This window comes from Nerophis lumbriciformis, linkage group LG07, assembly GCF_033978685.3.
Source record: "Nerophis lumbriciformis linkage group LG07, RoL_Nlum_v2.1, whole genome shotgun sequence".
Taxonomy (NCBI): domain Eukaryota; kingdom Metazoa; phylum Chordata; class Actinopteri; order Syngnathiformes; family Syngnathidae; genus Nerophis; species Nerophis lumbriciformis.
This window is the reverse complement of record NC_084554.2, coordinates 25,593,217-25,614,759: the sequence shown is the minus strand read 5'-3', so window position 1 is coordinate 25,614,759 and position 21,543 is coordinate 25,593,217. Positions and strand designations below refer to the sequence as shown.

The 21,543-nt window shown below is 40.1% G+C and overlaps 1 protein-coding gene and 1 non-coding gene across 2 annotated transcripts; one reads left to right on the top strand and one right to left on the bottom strand.

Annotated features, from left to right (window-relative positions):
- Positions 1-971: 971 nt before the first annotated feature.
- Positions 972-21,212, bottom strand: marchf6 (membrane-associated ring finger (C3HC4) 6). The gene is made up of 25 exons (XM_061965587.2): positions 20,842-21,212; positions 17,174-17,273; positions 14,190-14,263; positions 13,411-13,554; positions 13,038-13,110; positions 8,573-8,741; positions 8,248-8,431; positions 6,987-7,048; positions 6,869-6,901; positions 6,742-6,793; positions 6,603-6,661; positions 6,448-6,528; positions 6,292-6,360; positions 6,101-6,175; positions 5,489-5,623; positions 5,185-5,405; positions 4,918-5,055; positions 4,632-4,848; positions 2,851-2,920; positions 2,462-2,643; positions 2,170-2,304; positions 1,994-2,083; positions 1,791-1,923; positions 1,582-1,717; positions 972-1,496 (listed from the first exon to the last, which is right to left on the bottom strand). Exons 1-25 carry the CDS (start codon positions 20,858-20,860, stop codon positions 1,409-1,411), a joined length of 2,739 nt encoding a protein of 912 aa, XP_061821571.1. The 5' UTR covers positions 20,861-21,212; the 3' UTR covers positions 972-1,408.
- A 254-nt stretch (positions 21,213-21,466) lies between these two features.
- trnat-agu (transfer RNA threonine (anticodon AGU)) lies at positions 21,467-21,540 on the top strand. The gene has a single exon. It is a non-coding gene; the product is annotated as a tRNA-Thr (tRNA).
- Positions 21,541-21,543: the final 3 nt, after the last annotated feature.

The following is a 21,543-nucleotide window of genomic DNA, read 5'->3' as shown; positions in this document are numbered from 1 at the left end:
TTCGCTGCCTCAAGAGAGAGAAGCTGTGCACGGTCAACACCATGTATGGTTGGGATGGTGTGCTGCTGATTTCAACTCAGGATTTTGTGGATCGGTGGAGGGAATTTTCTTTTTTTTCTCCCCAAGATGGTGCCGCTGTAGTGGCTGCTGGTGGCAGGAGCTCTGTGCTCTTGTATCATCCTTTTGTGTTCCTGATGTTTCCCTCTTGTTTTCATGTGGTTTTTTTGCCTTTTGGTTCGGGACCCTTCGGGACTGTGCGACAAGGGGTGGCACTTTCGTGACTTTTGCGGTACTTTTTTGTGAACTTCTGGATCTGCCTCCGGGAGCCTTTTGGCCATGGAGAGCAGCTGCTAGGTCTCTGCCACACCAGTCCGTTTGGAGAGACTGGAGGAGATGCTAGCGCTGAGCGCCGGGACGGACAAGCTTCACTGTGTCCTGGCTGAATGAGTCTCTATCGGACACCTCAGTCTTCTTAGAAGCGTCCTCGCTCATCCATGCAGACTGGACACTGGCCGAGAGTTAGTGGGCGGCCGAGGGTGAAATCGGCTCTCTTGGTTGCTTTGTTGGGTCTGCTCCTGTCTCTGGCCATGATCCCCCACCCCAGCAAAGCTCTCAATTTACCGGTCAGTTTACATTCCCATCCTCACGTGTGGTCACGAGCTTTGGGTCATCACCGAAAGGACAAGATCCCAGGTACACGCGGCTAAAATGAGTTTTCTCCGTCGGGTGGTGGGGATCTCCCTTAGAGATAGGGTGAAAAGCACTGTGATTCGGGAGGAGCTCCAAGTAAAGCCACTGCTCCTCCACATTGTTTAGGACCCCGGACGCCTCCCTGTGGAGGTGTCTGACCGGTAGCAGGCCACAGGGAAGACCCAGGACACGTTGGCCTGGGAACGCCTCGGGACCTCGGCTAAGTGGAAGAAGATGGATGGATGATGATGATGTTCAAATGACAGTCAGAGGAAACCTACTTGTCATCAACACAACCAACAAATTGCCAGTTTGATTTAATAAATTATACATACCGGTACACTTTTTAAGATGTACAATGGCCATGTCATAGCATTAATCCATGTCTTTCTTGTAAGACAAAATCTGCATTCAAAGTATTTACACATGTACAATTATCAGGCAGCTCTTTACAAAGCAAGGCGAGAATGACAATACGAACGTTAAAACTAAAAAAAATCAAAACCCCTCACTTCTCGTGCTTACTTTGCTGTCCTGTGATTATAATACATGTTTCCCCTCCTACTTATAATAGGCATCAAAGGGAAGTCAGGGCTTGAATAACTTCCATGAAATCCACCATTAACCAGTGAAGATTCTAAACGTTTACAGTCCGGTGACTGAGTTACGAATCAAAAAGGGGTTTGGGAGCGATGTACGCAGTGTCACAGATGAAAATCTATTCCGTGATTGGGTTAGAAGGAGGGACTGAGTTTGCTCTTGCAGCTTTCCTTTCGTAGTTGACAAGCCTTTGGCCGACCAGGTACCTGCAAAAACACAGACATGACTTTATGATTAACCATTCAACACACACATAATTTATAAAATGCATTCAAATTATACTGCTTTTACTTGTCATTCTTGATGTGCTCATAAAGACGCTTGAACTGTCGAATTTGAAAGGACAGGATGCCGATGAGAGAGACCACCATCAAAAGGAATGGGTAGATTCTCCTCTGCATTAGAATCTCCATTTCTGGGGTCACGCCTATGGAAGCAACACACACATGTAACACAGCAGCAGCAACTCAAGTTTGGGGAAACATGTTTGAGACGCTCACCGACGGCAGGCACCACCCCAGCCGCGATCATGTAGGGCACACATAAAGACAGCAGCAGGACTGAGATGACGGGTGCTGCCAGTTTACGGATGATGAACTGAAGATCAATGTTGCGAATTCCATTGGCGTACACCTTGGGGGTGAACAAAAAAAGGTTTGCGATACGACATGACAAAATTATGATCACATGACAGAAAATGTACCTGCTCAATAACAGTCTTCAGCCACCACTGAGGACCCATCAGAGTGATGGCTGCTATGATTTTGGCATGAAGCACTCCCAGAGCCCAGTCCTGCAGACAACAGAGGGGATAAAAACAGTTGGACGCTCACTTTACACTCCAACAGAAAAAAATCGGAGACAGAGCAGACGTCATACCTGCCAAGGGTAGAAGAGAGGGGTTTGATCTAGAGGTACCCTGAGCGGAGCCACAATGACCAGCTCAAAGAGCAGACCCAGCAACAGTGGAATGACTCCAGCCACCAGCAGAGCAACAACCAGGGTTTTAAGAATCTACACAAACACAAGGGGAATAAACGTGTCTATGACAGTTTTTATCAATATGGCAATACGGAGTTTTGTCTTCATTTGGCAAAACAGGCACTTGAAGGGTTGATCTGTTTACAGCGACATAAACTATTTATAAGAGATGTTGCTTACTAACACCCACCATGAGTGTCCACTCCTGAACTTTGAGCATTATAATGGTGCGTCCCTGGGGCATCCAAGCCAGCAGCACTGTGATTCCGCGGATCGACAACCAACAGACATACAGGCCGCATGCTGCCGTGTACAACTCGTGGATCTTAGAGCTTCCCGTCCAGAAGGACATTAGCCAGCGTCCAGTGAACACTAAAAAATAAAAATGTTCATATATTTATTATTCTGATCTTCAAGGTGGTCTGCTGGCATGTTTACGGATGTGTGAAATTGCTATTTGAGACAAATATAGAACTGGTTTAGAAGCATGCTAACTTATAAATAGCTGGAACCTTCAATTGTGGTCTGTGGGCACAAATGAGTACTATAGAAAACTGCTAGCTCTACTAAGTTTCTTACCTGGAAGGGTAAGGCACACCAGACTGGCCACCAGCAGTGTCATACACATAAACGCTATCAGCAGAACTATCTGGGGGGAAGGGAGAGAAGAGGAGAAATGCTTGTGTTAACGCCATGTTAAAAACACTGGACAACCATCTCGCTGTCGGCCGCCGCACCCTTGTAAATTTTAAGCCAACTATAAATTAACCCATGGGAAGCCTTTGGTCCCAAAACAAGCATTACATGTGTTCCTTATGTGACATTTTGGTTGAGTTTGAATATTAATGTCTGAAATTTTACCAGGGAGTTATTTTAATTTGTATTACATTTTTTATAAAATTGCATTGTTTTTTTATTGCAACATTAAAACAGCATATAGACACTTTCTCTTAAGAACTTGTTTTGCCCCAATGACTCCCATTATGATTGCTATATTTTAGCAGACCGTAATCCTGGTCTATTACTACACTTCTTCCATTGAACCAGAATGAATATCATTCTTGCCGATTGAAAAACAAGAAAATACTGTTCAGGCATAATAGCGCCCCCTTAACCAACAGATGACTCAAGAAAACCATAAGCATTATTCTAAGAGCTTTGATAAGCATAAATGAGTTTAACTGCTATTAAACTGCTGACATGCAATGAAAATGATCTTGAGCAGTTAAATATTACATGGTATATATATATATTAGGGCTGCAACTAACGATTAATTTGATAATCGATTAATCTGTCGACTATTACTTCAAATAATCGATTAATAATCGGATAAAAGAGACAAACTACATTTCTATCCTTTCCAGTATTTTATTGAATAAAAAACCAGCATACTGGCACCATACTTATTTTGATTATTGTTTCTCAGCTGTTTGTACATGTTGCAGTTTATATAAAAAAAAAAATATATGCAATAAAATACAATTAAAAATAATAAATAACAAATTGCCTCTACGCATGCGCATAGCATAGATCCAACGAATCGATGACTAAATTAATCGCCAACTATTTTTATAATTGATTTTAATCGATTAGTTGTTGCAGCCCTTATATATATATATATATATATATATATATTGTATATATTATATATACATATATATATATATTCATCCATGGCCCTGTGATGAGGTGGCGACTTGTCCAGGGTGTACGCCGCCTTCCGCCCGAATGTAGCTGAGATAGGCTCCAGCACCCCCTGCGACCCCGAAAGGGACAAGCGGTAGAAAATGGATGGATATATATATACATAAAATATTTGTTTGAACTCAAATTCATCCAAGTCCTGCCTGCTTTCTTTCTCAATTTAGCAGAATAAGCATTGTAAAAAATAATATGTCACTGTCTACTTGTCTATTGTATCAAAATCTATGTTGTCATTAATTGACCTTTTCAAGGCTGTAATTACCCAACCTTAAATATTAAATTCTTCAACTTATTTTTAGAATTATTGCATATTTAGCAATTTTGCCATTATAAAAAGTTATTTTTGACAAAAAGGCCACTAAACATGAACAGTATACAATAAACACTTATGGTAATATCAATAAATAGATCTGAAGTTGTGAAAAGTTTCAAGCGCTGAAAGTAAAAAAAAAAGATAACTACTTCTGACTTATGACACTAAAGAGCAGATCCTTTTTGAATCCTAAGAGTATGTGTGTATAATCAAACCTAAGGTTGCACAAGGGTTAAGAGGGAGTCTTTTTCTTTAAATGCTAAAGTCACTAGTTAAACATTTTCATTGTCCTAATTAAGTGGGACTATAATGGAACTGTGCAGAAATTGGGGGTATTTTCACCCTGAATGGGAAGCGTAGAGGTCGATGGTACGGTTGAAAGCCCACTGGTCCGCCTTGCTGCAAGATGGCCTGGTGAGCTGCATGCAGTCCCTCACCAACAGCTGGTGGCGGGTTGTTATTGTTGTTATGGTGTCCCTGGGGAGGGTTGTTGTTGTTGTTCATGGGCTGGTTAGCATCAATGTCTTCTTGTTCCCCAAGGAGGTAGGAGTGTAGATCTCTGTGGTGGAAGAGATAACATTGAACAAATCATTGCTGGAATGAAAAGGCATTGAAGCAGGACACTCACAGTAAATATCCAGCACTGACTGTCCAGGCACGAACTAAGCCTTTGAGCCACTGCCGAGTGTGTCCTTGCTCCAATAAAGCTGGCAGCACGACCTGAAGTAATAATAGCTCCAAAGACAGCTCGCTGACTGGGGCATCGCTGGGGGAGGAAAGTTCAGAAAAATATATTTCAACAATGTGTTCAGGTGCAATTTAATAGTTGCAGTTTAATTTGTGTTCCAAAAAGCATTTTTCACTTGTAGGACAACAACTGTAGTCTGCTGGTTACCTGTAGAGCATAACGTTGTATGGCAAGAAGACGGGCATGAGTAGTTTAATCAGCCTAATGGGTAGCCACAGCATGAGCAACACAATGGAACCAAACACCACCACTGAGAGAATGAACCGCCGCAGGTGTCTGTAGATGGGAAGGTGGATCATCTCTTGAACTGGGTTGAAATCTGGGTCATTGAGGTTTCTTAGAAACCACAGCACTCCAGGCCTCAGCACCTGGCAGATAAAGATTTTATTTTTATTTTGAGCAAACAATATTCCTTTGCTGGCCAAGATTAGGCTGCTGGAAACAGAATCACCTCTCTCAGAAGTAGGATGAAAGAAGCAAAGTAAAAGACATAGACCATTCCAACAAGCCAGTGAAGGAACATGGTGGTGCCAGGTGCTGATTTGAAACTCATCTCGCGGTCTTTCAGGGACGCATCAAACATCTCCTGCAAGTTAAGAAACAAAAGTCAAATAATTCACAAATTCCAGAAAATGCAAAGTCAAAATAAATTAGTTTAATTCAAGCACAGGTCTAATTTAAGATAGTGCTCTCTTCTCTAAATAGAACACAGGTTTTATTTATGACACGTTGATAAAAGGCATCCACACGAGCAATCAGATTTATCTCTGGTTTACTTCAGGACAGAATTTTAACAGCTGCCTATTCATTTACATGAGACAGGGCTATAATACAAACCATGCAAATGATACATTACAATAAAACAACAACAGTGTCAATATTTGCAATTATGTTGGGCTCTAAACAAAGCACACAGAAAGCTAAAAGACTGAAAAAAGGATGGCAAAGAAGCTGTCCAATAGTTCTTTAAGTCTACTTTTTATACACAGTACATGAAATAATAGACTTCATGATGTGGCTGAACGCATACTGTAATGATGAATGTTCCAAACCAAAATCTTACTAGAGAGCAGATGTCGAGCCACCAGCCACAGATCAGCGGGAAAACACCAATCTCCACAACAACCAACAGGGACACCTGCAACAAACAGTTACAATTCTACTAGAAATAATACTCAGAATAAATATTATTACTCATTTGAATTTTCTGGTTGCAGATTAGATATAAGAAATACTAAGTAGGTGAATTATTACCTTGACAACGATGTAACAGACTCCCAAAAGACGTCGGGAGCGCTGAAACCGAGCCAGAGCAGCCAATCCCTACAATATCCTTGTTAAGGTTCAACACCAGCAGCAAGTAAAACAATTTATATATATTATTCAGATAAAATCATCATACAAGGATACATGACAGAGTATGAGCGTCATCGCCAGCAGTATATAGCCAACAATGGTTGTAATTAAGCCTTCGAAATGGGAAGCTTGAACCTGAAACAAAATATGTAAACAGTCATACATCAGAATCCTTCATAAGGCAAAGTTGAGTTTTTATGAAAGCTTACATATTCCTCAAAGCCAAGACCCACGACAGAGAAATGTCCAATGTGGTAGGGACAAAATGCTGCAAGAGAAGAGAAATGCTGTGGTTAGAGGGGATTTGAGGGCTTGGAAAAGCAAGTGTACATCGAAGTTTGTACTTACCAAACACCAGGATGAAGAGTGTGTTAAGAGACACCACCCAAAAGACATGCTCCTAGGAGACAAACATTAGCAGTCATGAAGTGGGAATGTTAATGTAAAATAATTAGGGTATGTGAATACAACGAACCAAAAAAACGAGGGATCCATCCAGGCCAAGCATCTGCAAATTAAACCACATTTTAGACTAAGTACTTTTTCAATCGCATAATTTTGTGCAAAATGGCAATTATAACATGTGAAGTTACCCTTTCCCATGTGAGCTCTTCAGCCGCTCGGTCCCATTCTAAAGCATTCCAGTTCATGTCATCTACAAAAAATAAGTAGATAGAATAGAACCAGGTACCTCAAAATAGCTACAAATACAGCATAACCTTTAAGGGGAACGTATGATGAATTCCGTCTTTTCTGACTTAGAAATGTTGTTACAATGTTGGATACTCATGTTTAACAATGTCAAAGCATCAAATGTTAAGGTTCATGCATTTGGGCATGAGCTTGCACGCAGTTTTGGAAGCCTCGGTTCACAGGGTTTTTGGAGTCTGGGTATGTTGTGACATCAAAGCGAGGTGGACGTTATTATTTAGTCATTAGGTCAAGCTCTCAGTCAGACGGGGAGGAGCCACTCCACCTCTGACGTGTGACCGACGTGCAACATGCAGTGACATTAATGCTGCTAAAATCAGCTTTTTGATGCAGCTCTGAAACGATCAAAGAGTGTTCAGGTGTACCTAATGTTCTTACTGGAATCTCTACAGTGTTTATGAGGTTTATTTTCGACCGTGTCTAGAAAAAAATAGCAGTGACTTCAAGATATATATTTGAACAGCGTATATTTTCAAAAGATACATTATGACACTTTTGGAGAGGGTGGTTTCATTTTAAATCTGGGAACGCCTCCAGAATCCAACATCTTGCAAACTGACAAAAAACGAGTTATAAAAGTGGCTGAAGTGAGTTTTGCATAGAGCTTTTTTCTCTCGAGACTCAAAGCGCTTTACACAGTGAAACCTATTATCTATATCTACTGTGGAGCAAAATTTACACCAAACATATCCAAAACATATCTTGACCTCAAGGAAGTGTTTTAAATGTAGATTAAAATCATCATAGGTCCCCTTTAATCTCAAATCAAAAGGACATGCATGGTTATCCATCCATCCATCCATTTTCTACCGCTTGTCCCTCTCGGGGTCGCGGGGGGTGCTGGAGCCTATCTCAGCTGCACTTTAACGGAATTCGGGGTACACCCTGGACAAGTTGCCACCTCATCGCAGGGCCAACACAGATAGACAGACAACATTCACACTCACATTCACACACTAGGGCCAATTTAGTGTTGCCAATCAACCTATCCCCAGGTTATTTTATTCATAATTAGGAAATACTACAATTTTAAGTGCTAATCTGGTCACATTGGCACAATAGACAAAAATGTATGATAACATTTCCAGCCATCTCTTTTTTAAATTTCTAATGAAAGAAAGGAGCCCTGCATTGGACTCCAACCTTGTGCTCCATTGTTGGGGTCGGCGTCTTCAGCGGCAACTCCCTCCTCTTCTTCCAGCTCGGGGTCATCGCCCTGCTCTGGTGGATCAGGGGGCTCTGGTTCCGCCTCATTCTGGGCTGGTGGTTCTGCAGGGGCTGGGTGAGCTGGGGGCTCATCAGCTGCTCCTGGGCCCGGTGCTTGTCCCTGAAGGGACAGAATAAAGGATTTTGTCTTAATACCTCATGAGCACACATGCACCAATTCATTAGAAACACCCACAGCTCGGTTTAAAATGTAACTGGTATGAATGGAAAACAAAATTAAAAAAACAGTTAAAAAAGGTACCTCATTGGCTTGCCCAGCTGCATTGGGCGGTGCTGCCTGGTGCTGTTCTAACCACTGGGGTGCACCGCCATGGACTATCTGCTCTCTGAGCCAAACCAAGCTAATGAACGCACACAGAGTGCAGGTGACCACAAAGCAGCCCTGTAGACAGTCCGCAAGCAGGTTCTCTCTGCAGGAACGAGAATGTAAACAAATGTACAATAAACAATCCAGAAAATATTTTACAAAGATCCTTAAAATAGGCCTACCATGAATTTGGTCTTTTCTGATTATAAATGATGTGACAATGTTGGATAGTCGTGGTAAACAATGTCATAGCGTCAAATCATAAGATTCATGCTTTTGGGCGTGACCTTGCACGCCGTTTTGAATGCTTCTGCCCGCTGGGTTTTGGAGTGTTTTTCGACAATGGGGAATCAGTGACATCACAGATTGAGGACCTGTGTGCCATGTGGACCTGCTGGGTCTGGCAATTATTCTCCCCCTCTGCTGAGCGCAGCAACTCTTTCACTCCATATTCCTTCTCATTTCATTTCCATCTGCCTGCTCTATGTCTATAACATAATTACTATAAAATAGGGCTGTCTTCAAATAGTCTGAGATTAGACTCAGAGGAGTCTGATTCAAATTATCCACCTCACAGTCAAATCGTCTTGATACTAATATTTTCTCCACCCTACGTGGGAAGAAGACAAGTTCATTCCTGCTGGGGTGTGTTGGGAGGTTAAATTGATTGTGTTCATCATGTCTTCTTTGAATATTAGCAAAATATTATTGTGTGCAGACAGAGATTTTAAAGAGTAAGCGATTAATCTTAGTTTTGGCGGTTTCTTCAGACTTCCTCAGAGAGGTCACTGCTTCTTAGTGTGACGATATTAGCTAGAGCAGTGGTTCTTAACCTGGGTTCGATCGAACCCTAGGGGTTCGGTGAGTCGGCCTCAGGGGTTCGGCGGAGGTCAAAACGCACCTGACTCATCGTGTAAATACAAACTTCTCCCTATTGGCGTATTACGGATACGGCAACAGCTGACGGGTTAGCAGGTGTGTAATTTGTTGTGAGTTTATGCACTGCGTTGGTTTTGTTGTTTGAACAAGGTGATGTTCATGCACGGTTCATTTTATGCACCAGTAAAACAACATGGTAACACTTTAGTATGGGGAACATATTCACCATTAATTAGTTGATTATTAACATGCAAATGAGTAACATATTGGCTCTTAACTAATCATTATTAAGTACTTATTAATGCCTTATTCGGCATGGCCTTATTATAACCCTGACCCTAACCCTAACCAAATAACTCTAAATTAAGTCTTTATTACTTATAATATGTTCCCATAGTGTCCAAATAACTCTAAATTAAGTCTTTGTTACTTAGAATATGTTCCCCATACTAAAGTGTTACCAAAAACATATAACTTTGTCTTGAATTTGAAAAAAAAAAAAAAACATTTTATTTTTCACTAAAGAAGGGTTCGGTGAATGCGCATATGAAACTGGTGGGGTTCGGTACCTCCAACAAGGTTAAGAACCACTGAGCTAGAGTGTTTTAGTCTTTAACATATTTTAATAAAATAGTTGTCTGCATACAAGAATATTTTACTAGTATTGGGAGGGAGTTTCTACATGGGGGACGGGATCGAGGTTCACCAGGACACGCTGCTGTCAGACACGCAGCTCCATGAAAGAGAAGAGAGTTAAAACCTGCTTGGGCCCCCACGTACAGCATGGTGTGTTGGCAGGATACATTGATTACATTCATCATCATATGTTCCTTAAATATTAGTAAAATATTATTGCGCGTAGACTGGGGTTGTCCCAATACCAATAATTTGGTACTGCTACCGGTGACAAATTGTATATTGATACTTTTCAAAATAAAGGTGAACTATGTTAAGAGAGTAGTGTATGTGTTTTAGTGAGAATGGCAACGTGTTGGCTGAGTGATGTCAGTGAGTGAGTGGGCGGGTGAAGAGAGAGAGAGGTAGCATGTGCACTGCGCAGTAGACTGATGAACGGGTCCGGTTGTGTCCCGCAAAACTAATAATAAAGCGATTGTCACAAATCTGTGGCCTTGTCATTCTGAGCCGAAAGCAGAGCTTATCAGACCCATTGCCGGGTAGAGTGAAGGGTGTTACCCAAGACGAAAACATCAGCCCTGGAGGGAACTTCCGCTCTTTGCTCCCCGACTACAGTCTGCATGGGAGCCGAACAGCAGGAAAGGAGCAACAACTACTATATTACCTGTCACACTTCATAACTCCTTGTGCAGATTTGAACGCTTATTATTTAAATGTTTACCTAACTTTGAAGCAAAGGTGGTAATACTAATCGCCACGTTTGGCTAGGCTTGTTTTAAAGCAACTCCCTGTTTAAAGCGTCACCTTTGTTAGTTTTGAAGCCCAAATACCTCCATATTGCGCTTCACGCACCCCTTTTATTAACCAGCAGAATTGCCGTTTTTTGCCATTCTTCCTCTCCTCGATGTTATTGCTTGTATGCGATTTGTGTATGCGTTTTGACATAATCAATATCATGAGCCTCGGCTCATGCGGATAAACAAACGGTATTTTTCAAAGGCAGTATAACACCGTTTCCAATTAATTAGTAACACGGTACTTTATTAGTACCGGTATACTGTACAACCCTAGCGTAAACAAATAGGTTTTAGAGAGTAAGAAATAAATCTTAATTTCGTCTGTCTCCTAAGACTTCCTCCGTGCGGTCGCTGCCTCCTGTGTGACGTCATGTCTCTAAAATCAGTTGCCGTATTTTGAACTGTAACATCTCCTAATATATAACATCAATTTCTCTATACACAAGAATATTTTATCGATAGTGTTGGGAAGATGTTTTTACATGGGGGATATGATTGATGCTCATCGGGACGTGCTGCTGTCAGAAGGGAGGCAAGTTGGCACCTGCTGTGGCCAGGTGTGTTGGGAGGTTAAATTGATTGCGTTCATCATGTCTTCTTTAAATATTAGAACATTATTATTGTGTGCAGACAAATAGGTTTTAAAGAGTAAGAAATAAATCATAGTTTTGGCGGTCTCTTTAGACTTTCTCAGAGCGGTCGCAGCTTCCTAATGTGGCGTCACATTTCTAAAATCAGCTGGCGTGCTTTAGACTCCAACATCTTTTATTACATATAAACTTGTCTGCATACAAGAATATTTTACTAACAGTGTTGGGAGGATGTTTCTCAAAGGGCACGTGATTGAGGCGCTGCTGTCGGACACAACTTGGTTTGTGGAAACGCAAGAGAAGAGAAGATAAAATATTTTCATCTAATCTTGGCATGTGCACAATATATCCAACGTGCAACATTCAGTGACATAAATGCCGCTAAAACAGCTTTTTTGATACAACGCTGTATCTATCCAAGAATGGGCAGGTGTACCGAATGTTGTGACTAGTTGAATCTATACAACGTTTATGAAGTTTATTTTTGACCGTGACTGAAAAAACAATAGCGGTGAAGTTTGTCTTCAAGATACGTATTTAACAAAGGACATTTTCAAATTGTAAATAGGGTGGGGGCGTGGTTTCATTTGCAATCTGGGAATGGCCTTACAAACAAACATTTTTCACTTGCAGAAAGTAGGTCATAAATGTGACTGTGGAGCAAAATGTATACCAAAGCATATCCAATACATATAATTTAGACCTAAAATAAGTGTTTTAAATGGAGATTAAATCAGGGATATTCAACTGAATTGTTTTGGGGTCCACGTTTCTAGAAAGCTAAGGACCGGGGGGGCGTATTTTTCCCTTTACTATTGGTATTTTGTATATTCCGGAGAACCAGAGTCCTCTACAGTAGACATTAGAATCTGGTCTATTTATTTTGTCAGAGTTACAGGAGCGCTCTGCTGTTTTTAAGGACAGACTGCAAAAAAGCTAGTCAAAGATCATCTCTATAACAGCATTCTAGTGATTTTAATACTTTACTGCAAAAATGTGAGTCTCTCACAAGTTTTTTTAAACTGAACTCGAAGGCCACCAGTTGAATAGCCCAAATGATGAAAAAGGAGGACCTAAAATGTCATTTTAATGAACACTACTAAACTACTAAGAAAAGTAAAAAGTTGAACAAATGACTGACTGCATCTAAAGTAAACAAGCCACAGCAACACCTTGGTTACATAAATCATATTACGAAAAACATTTGAAACTGCCAAAAAGGAAAGGACTTAAAAGGGCGCCTCAGTTATGTCAATCACAAGTTTGGACCCTAGAATTGTATGTTTGCTGGCAAGGTTAAAATGTCAATGCAAGGACAGTGGTCCATGGTCCTCTATACAACAGGACCCGCTGCAAAAATGTTTGTCCCCCAAGTTTTAAACTGAACTCGAGTCGCCAGTTGAATAGGCCTGGATTAAAATCATCATAAATCCCCTTTAAATGCCATGTCAAGATGCTATTGCAAGAGTGTGTGTTGAAGCTCTCATCATCACTCACGTGGACAGCATGTCCAATGGCAGTGTCAGAAGTGAGCTCACAGAGCCAGTAAAAAGACACTTGTAGATGCGACCTGAAACCAATAGGGAAAAGGTCATCATTATCTATATGTCTTCAGAAACTGCAGTGTAACAAAGAATATATTAAGAAAATTAAAATAGTCATGCCAACTGTTGCTTACACTGTTACACTGTTACACTATTGAAAGGGAGTTTACATTTCTAACATATTTAATGTTTAGTTCATTATATAATGCCTGTAAAGTGGTAATTCTGTGACTCAATCATAAACACACGCTAATATGTAAAGCTGATGTCACTGTTTGAGCCACAGAGTGTTAACAGCGCACATGGTTTCACATTCTAGCACTCACATGCTGTAAGAGGAACCACGCCGAGCCAAGCAAAAGCCACCAGTGTGTAATGAAACCAGTAGCGGATTGCCGTTCCCACACTGGTCAGCAAGCCCGAACATATGTCCTGAATGGGTAGGCGTGAGGGCATGTCTGGGGAGTAGACTAGGACAGACAAAGAAGCAAATAGTTACAAATAAATGGCATACTATTATGTTAATAGTTATGAACTCTATTCAAAGATTTAAAAGAGACAATCACTTGTCAAGCATTTCGTGACTGATACATTAATAGGAAAATAGTATAACAAAAGTGTCTACACCCCTCGAAACCATTGTTGTGACAGTATCTTTTCATTGGACATTCATCTTGGATATACAGTAGTCCTACTGTAGAGTAGTCCGTGTACAGCTTGTATCACAGGAAAGAATGACAGTATACAAGTTGGGATTCATGTTTGTCTCAATTAATCGCAGCTCTTCAGTGCCGGCAGGACTCATGCATTACATTACAAACCATGCCTAATTTTGGACAATAATGGCTGTGTGTTGAGTCAAATCTAGTGAACAGTACATTGGAAATCAGCAGTAAAATGTTACTAGCTGTCCAGCTTCGCAAAAGTAAATACGCTGCAGGACTGTTTGTATCGGAGCTTATACAGGAGTTTCAAAACAAGTCAATATAATCTGGATCCTTTTTTGCCAATACCAATATTGGATTAGGAAACCCCAAAATACAAGACATTTTAAAAACATGAGGATGTTTTATAGATTAAATCCGCCGAGGCCACAAGCACTTACTTGGTGTGAATGCAAATCTGTGCTTGCATAATTCACAATACTCCTTCCTGCTGTGTTTCAGCCACTGGACCAAACTGAAAAGCAACGTTTGAAAAGTAAAAATTAGGAACAGCATGTTTACAATCACATAGGCCAGTTTCTAAATGTCACATATGATTTTTTAATTATGTAACTGGGAACGTATGACAAAACAATTGAGCAAATAATTGAACCATCACCGGATTTGGTGTTGTTTACATTGGAAAAACTAGAAACATTGTTGCACTACCAGTAAGTCGGCTTTAACAACTGTTCAGAAGCATCCAGGCTTTTTTTTTTTATTACTAGGAACACACACAAGTCACATGACACAATCAACACAAAATGGATGTGGTGGTTTTCCTTTCACAACTACAATTCCACACCTCAGGTCTGATATATGAGATTCATCTATCCAGGATGAGATAAACCTGTACTGAACACTATATTGACATTGAGAGTCCTCAACCCTTTTTATGAGATATTATGTTCGTCTGACATGACAAAATACAAAGTTCCTTTGAAAAAAGTTCACCCCACGATTGCTGTGTGGTAATCTGACCATAAACCACTTTGATCATTACCTAATGACAAAAACACTCAAGATGTTTTTAGCATATGACGATAAAAATAGCCAGGTTGACAGATTATATCCAAATTACTGACTCTTAATAACGTATTGCGCACAAAGGCACACAGCCCAGGAGTAGTAGAACACCCCTCCTAAAAAAACAATTTACTACTATGACGAACTAGGAATTTGTAGAAATAAATGCACCATTTTAACTTGCACAAATTGATTTGGAGTTTTCAAACAGCTAATCAACCAAAACAATGTAATTTATAATCCATCCATCCATTTTCTACCGCTTGTCCCATTTGGGGTCGCGGGGGGTGCTGAAGCCTGAGCCTATCTCAGCTGCATTCGGGCGGAAGGCGGGGTACACCCTGGACAAGTCGCCACCTCATCACAAGGCCAACACAGATAGACAGACAACATTCACACTCACATTCACACACTCGGGCCAATTTAGTGTTGCCAATCAACCTATCCCCAGGTGCATGTTTTTGAAAGTGGGAGGAAGTCGGAGTACCCGGGGGGAACCCACGCAGTCACAGGGAGAACATGCAAACTCCACACAGAAAGATCCCGAGCCAGGGATTGAACCCAGGACTACTCAGGACCTTTGTATTGTGAGGCACATGCACTAACCCCTGTTTGTAATAAAACCGGTAACTAAAAATCTTAATAAATATTTAGGCTTCCAACACACAGTTTTGTAAATGACTATTTTTAAAATTGCATGCCTTGTGACTGCCTTGTGAGTACTCTTAAGACTTTTAAAAAATACATTATTAATGTATTTTAATACAATTCAACAGATATACATTTATGTCCAATTTTATTTCTGGTTTTGGTACTTGTGAAAAATATTAAATGCTAATCCAATCCTCATCTTGTCATATTAGGAAAAGGATAATATAATCATAACAATAATAGGATTGCCAATTATTTTTTCTTATACAATTTGAAACTTGTTCAATAAAACAGAAAAAAAGGATACAAATTTACCAAACACAATTTTACTTTAACTCAGAATTTGGGGAAAAAATAAACATTTTGGGGGCGGGGGCAATGCAATGATCCGACTGATAATTATACGGCCAATATTAAGAGTTATGGAGTCACGATTACACGATGACATTTGCGCTCCTACCTCGTAGGATGTTACAAACTGATCCTAAGATAACCGGACCTCACAGTGTATACACAAACATGGCGGTGTTGAGCAAAGTTGTATTAAGGAACCCTCTGTATTTTGAGCATCAAACATTACAACTAAACTAAGTCATTTTGTTCCCATCTTTTCTATGTTCTGCAATAGTTATGACAATTTGTTGTAGATTAGATTTCTTATTTTTGAATGTATTACTTACAGTAGTTATAATTTCACTGAAGTATTCCCATTACTTCAATGTCACAAAATTTGGGGGTTGGGTTTTTTGCCCCCAATAAATTTGCATGTTCTAATTTTTTTAAGTACCAGTTATGTCACTGTTTAAGCAGCAACGTTTTTTAAGTACAGATTTGGTAATAGTATCGGTAAAATGTATATCAGCTTGACCAATTCATGGATGGGATGTTAGCGCTACTATAGCAGGGATGTCATATTTGGTTAGGACAAATCTACAGGTACAGTTTGTTAAATCCACCATTTTTTGACTTTGTGTTACTCTAGGTGTGCACAAACTACAGTCAAATATACATTTAAAAAAATAATACATATAAATAAGTTATCAGGATCAGTCTTGAGAAACAAGAAGTTATGAATGCATCTGACCCGTCTCCACTCGGGATGGTTTCCTGCTGGCCCCACTACGGACTGGACTCTTACTATTATGTTGGATCCACTATGAACTGGACTCTCACAATATTATGTCAGACCCACTTGACATCCATTGCATTCGGTCTCCCCTAGATGGGGGGGGGGTACCCCCACATATGCGGTCCTCTCCAAGGTTTCTCATAGTCATTCACATCGACGTCCCACTGGGGTGAGTTTTTCCTTGCCCTTATGTGGGCTCTGTACAGAGGATGTCGTTGTGGCTTGTGCAGCCCTTTGAGACACTTGTGATTTAGGGCTATATAAATAAACATTGATTGATTGATCCCTACATTTTTATTGGTATTACTGTGATTATAGAATTATGTTTGTTACGCTATATTAGTGGACTTCAGATGAGGCGGAGCTGCTTCAGAAAAATAAAGAAAACAAAACATACAATATTCTCTAACGGGGTGGGGGGTTAGGGGAATGGGGTTGGCCCAAGCTTTATTATGGTGTGTCACTGTGCCACACTTTAAAACCCACTGCTAGAAACCACTCGTATGTACCTAACAATATACCAATATAGTTTTAATTACAATGGCATATTTCTATTGATTCTTGAGAGCTGTCACTCACCATTCTTGATGGATGAATTTAATGCTGCCCGTGCAGACACAGGGGTGGTACAGAGGCTTGTCTGGGGTCCCCTCGGAGCGGCAGACGCGACAAATATCGGCTAAAAGTACAACACACAGAAACACAAAAACAAAACGGGTTGGTTACAATGTTACTTTTCAGATATATTATATATATACATAATCACAATAATGGCATTAAAAATGTGCTTGATAAAGCATGTTCGATAAAATGTGTTTGATAAAACGTCAGATATATATATATATATTTTTTTTAGTTGCAAGAAGCCGGAAAAGAATGAAGCATATAGTTGGTTGCATGAACAAAGGCACTCGCCGTCGGGTAACCTAGCAAAACAGCCTGTCACTACACAATCGGTACCAAAACACATTAACGGTCCACTCTTGTGCGCAGACTGTCACTTTTTGGACTTGCAATTTCTTTTTACGACGGAGCTTCTGTGACGTCATGTTCTGTGACGTCACGTTCTGTGATATTTAATTGTTTTATTAATGTTTTGTATAAAAAATATCTTACCAAAGAGTAAAAGAGAACTAGAATATAAACACGAACAATTAGATGAAAATAATAATAATCAAGAAGTATCAACGCCACAATTTCAATCACGTTCACTCTTGCAATGAATAACGCACGGGCGCCACTGACTCCATTGCATAATTTATTTTTTTAAATGTTGACTTTATAAAAAAAATTTTTTTTAAACAAGGCACTTACTGTAACTTAAATTTATATCTGCAACCTAACAAAAAGTGGACTTTTAAAATTGTCAGTATTGTGAATTTATGTATTTGAAGTAAATACAAAAGAAGTAAAAAAAAGATTGATGTCTGCCATTTAAAACTGCTAAGCGCATCGTTCAGGTTTCTGTTCGAATATGTTTCAAAATAAATTCTGTATTCTTAAGTATCATTTGTGTTTTTTCCAAATGTAATCTTTTATATGACATTGTTATTCAAATAAATATTACAAAAAAAACATGGTAACAGTGACGGCGTGCACAAACATAACTGCCGTAAATCAAGTAAACAGAAAGTGACGACGTCTTCACGCATGCGTGGACAGATTGTGTCTTCCTGAACCGATTGTGTAGTGACACAGTCAATTGCATAGCAGTGTCAACTATCAAATTTGGTTGCCCCATCTTGTTGTCTCCCTGTTGATTCTCTGCATGGAGTGAAAAGAGATACTAAAAATGACAGCTGCTAAGAAATTGTCATTAAAACAAGGGAAGTCACCTCAACAGTATGGCAATTTTTTGCATTTTTTCCAAACGGACCGTAGTCCTTCGCCATGCTCATCTTTTCTTTTCAACCCTCATCCGTGTATTTGGATGTATGGAAACAGCAGGTAACAAATGTGCAGCTTATTAAATAATAATTTGGTCAAATAATATTTTAATAATAACTGCATAACATAAATTATTTTCCATACTTAAATACGAATAACAAACCCAATTGAATGTTACAAAGACCACGTAACTTCCCACAAAAAAATATTCTCAAGTTTGTCTGTTTACATTTTCACACTTGGCACTATTTTGTTACACTTCATTGTGCATTTTTTACATATTCCAAATGTGTGTACCTCAATTTAAAATAGTTTATCGTTAAAGGCCTACTGAAACCCACTACTACCGACCACGCAGTCTGATAGTTTATATATCAATGATGAAATCTTAACATTGCAACACATGCCAATACGGCCGGGTTAGCTTACTAAAGTGCAATTTTAAATTTTGCGTGAAATATCCTGCTGAAAACGTCTCGGTATGATGACGTCAGCGCGTGACGCCACGGATTGTAGAGGACATATTGGGACAGCATGGTGGCCAGCGATTAAGTCGTCTGTTTTCATCGCAAAATTCCACAGTATTCTGGACATCTGTGTTGGTGAATCTTTTGCAATTTGTTCAATGAACAATGGAGACAGCAAAGAAGAAAGCTGTAGGTGGGAAGCGGTGTATTGCGGCCGACTGCAGCAACACAAACACAGCCGGTGTGTCATTGTTTACATTCCCGAAAGATGACAGTCAAGCTTTACCATTGGCCTGTGGAGAACTGGGACAACAGAGACTCTTACCAGGAGGACTTTGAGTTGGATACGCAGACAGGGTGCTGTGAGTACGCATGCAGCTGTGGCTTCCAAACATTTGATCGCTTGCCCGTACGTGTGTGCCGCTATGTGCATGTCACGTACGTAACTTTGGGGACTTTGGGGAAATATATGTGCTGTATGAACTTTGGGGAGGTGAACAATACTTTGGACTGTGGGATTGAGTGTGTTGTGCAGGTGTTTGAGTTGTATTGGCGGGTTATATGGACGGGAGGGGGGGAGGTGTTTGTTATGCGGGATTAATTTGTGGCATATTAAATATAAGCCTGGTTGTGTTGTGGCTAATAGAGTATATATATATGTCTTGTGTTTATTTACTGTTTTAGTCATTCCCAGCTGAATATCAGGTCCCATTCGCCTCTCACAGCATCTTCCCTATCTGAATCGCTCCCACTGCCCTCTAGTCCTTCACTCTCACTTTCCTTATCCACAAATCTTTCATCCTCGCTCAAATTAATGGGGAAATCGTCGCTATCTTGGTCCGAATCGCTCTCGCTGCTGGTGGCCATGATTGTAAACAATGTGCAGATGTGAGAAGTTCCACAACCTGTGACGTCACGCTACTCGTCTGCTACTTCCGGTACAGGCAAGGCTTTTTTATCAGCGACCAAAAGTTGCGAACTTTATCGTCGATGTTCTCTACTAAATCCTTTCAGCAAAAATATGGCAATATCGCGAAATGATCAAGTATGACACATAGAATGGACCTGCTATCCCCGTTTAAATAAGAAAATCACATTTCAGTAGGCCTTTAAGTGTTAATTGTGATTTCAGTTCAGTTAATTTATTCATTTCATTCATAAAAAAATCTGACAAAAGGAATAAGACAAAAATAAATAAATCAACATAACATTGAGGTAAAATATAAATGAAAAGGAGCAGAAGAAAGTTAAAACTATTAATATCTGCCCCCTATTTTCACAAATACAACAATTTAATTTCATTGTTGGCACAAAGCCATATTTTCATTTCATGCTGATTTTAAAATGTTTACATTAATTGTTCTCCATGGTTGTGTTGACATTCCATTGCCTTTCTGCACTGACAGCTGAGATAATCACAAATAGAGGAAGGTTACATTTGAAATAAAACATTGGATCATTTAATACTTTTACTCTTAATCCGTAAATCATAAAATATTAGTAATTGTTGATATCGACCGATATAAAAAAACATATATCGTGATACAGTTTTCAGCCATATCTCCCAACTGTGTTTATTATTACACAAGTGTACGAAATCATTAATGAGATGATTTGACCGGCTAATGACATCACCAGAACATTTGTCTCTGTTGCATCTTTTGATATCAAAGTGCGTCTTCGTATAAACACAACATTGTACGTTTTGTTAGCCTTTAGTCAGTATCTTTCTTGACACAGATGTACAAATAAACATGACGTCATCAAGCTATAATGCTAGCTGGCTAGCAGGCCAGCTCAGCGGCAGGGTTGGTCCTCGGTGATGCGTTTACGAGTACGACTCTTCGGAACTATAAATGCTATTTCGTGGAGCATCGACAAGCTCGTACTTACCTTCTTCGGCCGTGTCCATGTTGTTCGCAAAGTCGCCGTTTCTTCCAGGTGCAGCTTGTTCAGCCAACCCATTCACGACAGGCGAGGCAGGTTAGCTTAGCCACGTTAAACCAGCGAGAGTACGAGTCCAACGTTAACCTGACGGCTCAGATGCATTGGCAGTCATAAAATGGTTTCCCAGCAGACGGAAACACCAGCGCTTGCTTCGCGCCTTCTATTTTTATAACATCCAGACGTTACTCGCTCGTTGCCAGCGCTGCGTCTTTCTTTTTCTTCTACAAATAACTTGAGTAACACTTCATCTTGTGTGTGGCAGTAATGACAGTAGAAACGCAGGAGACAAATGGCTCACGAAAGCCTACTGACGCATGCGCGGTGCCCTTTGCTAGCAACTTTTTTTTTTTTTTTTTACCCTTTTACTTTGTCAGACAAAAAACTGGATGCCTTTACCGCCACCTAGCGCATCGGAGTTTATGGCTAAATTATAATTGTATAGTTCTCAAATCATGAATTTAGATGAATATTTATCGGCCAGGAATCAAAATTGTCTAAAACAAAAGTATTAATTCAAGATCAGTAATGCCTTTTATCGGACGATTTGTTTGTTGATTTCATATTATGTACCGGCGCCGTGGCTTAGATGGTTAAAGCGCCTGTCTAGTAAACAGGAGATCCTGGGTTCGAATCCCAGCGGTGCCTTTT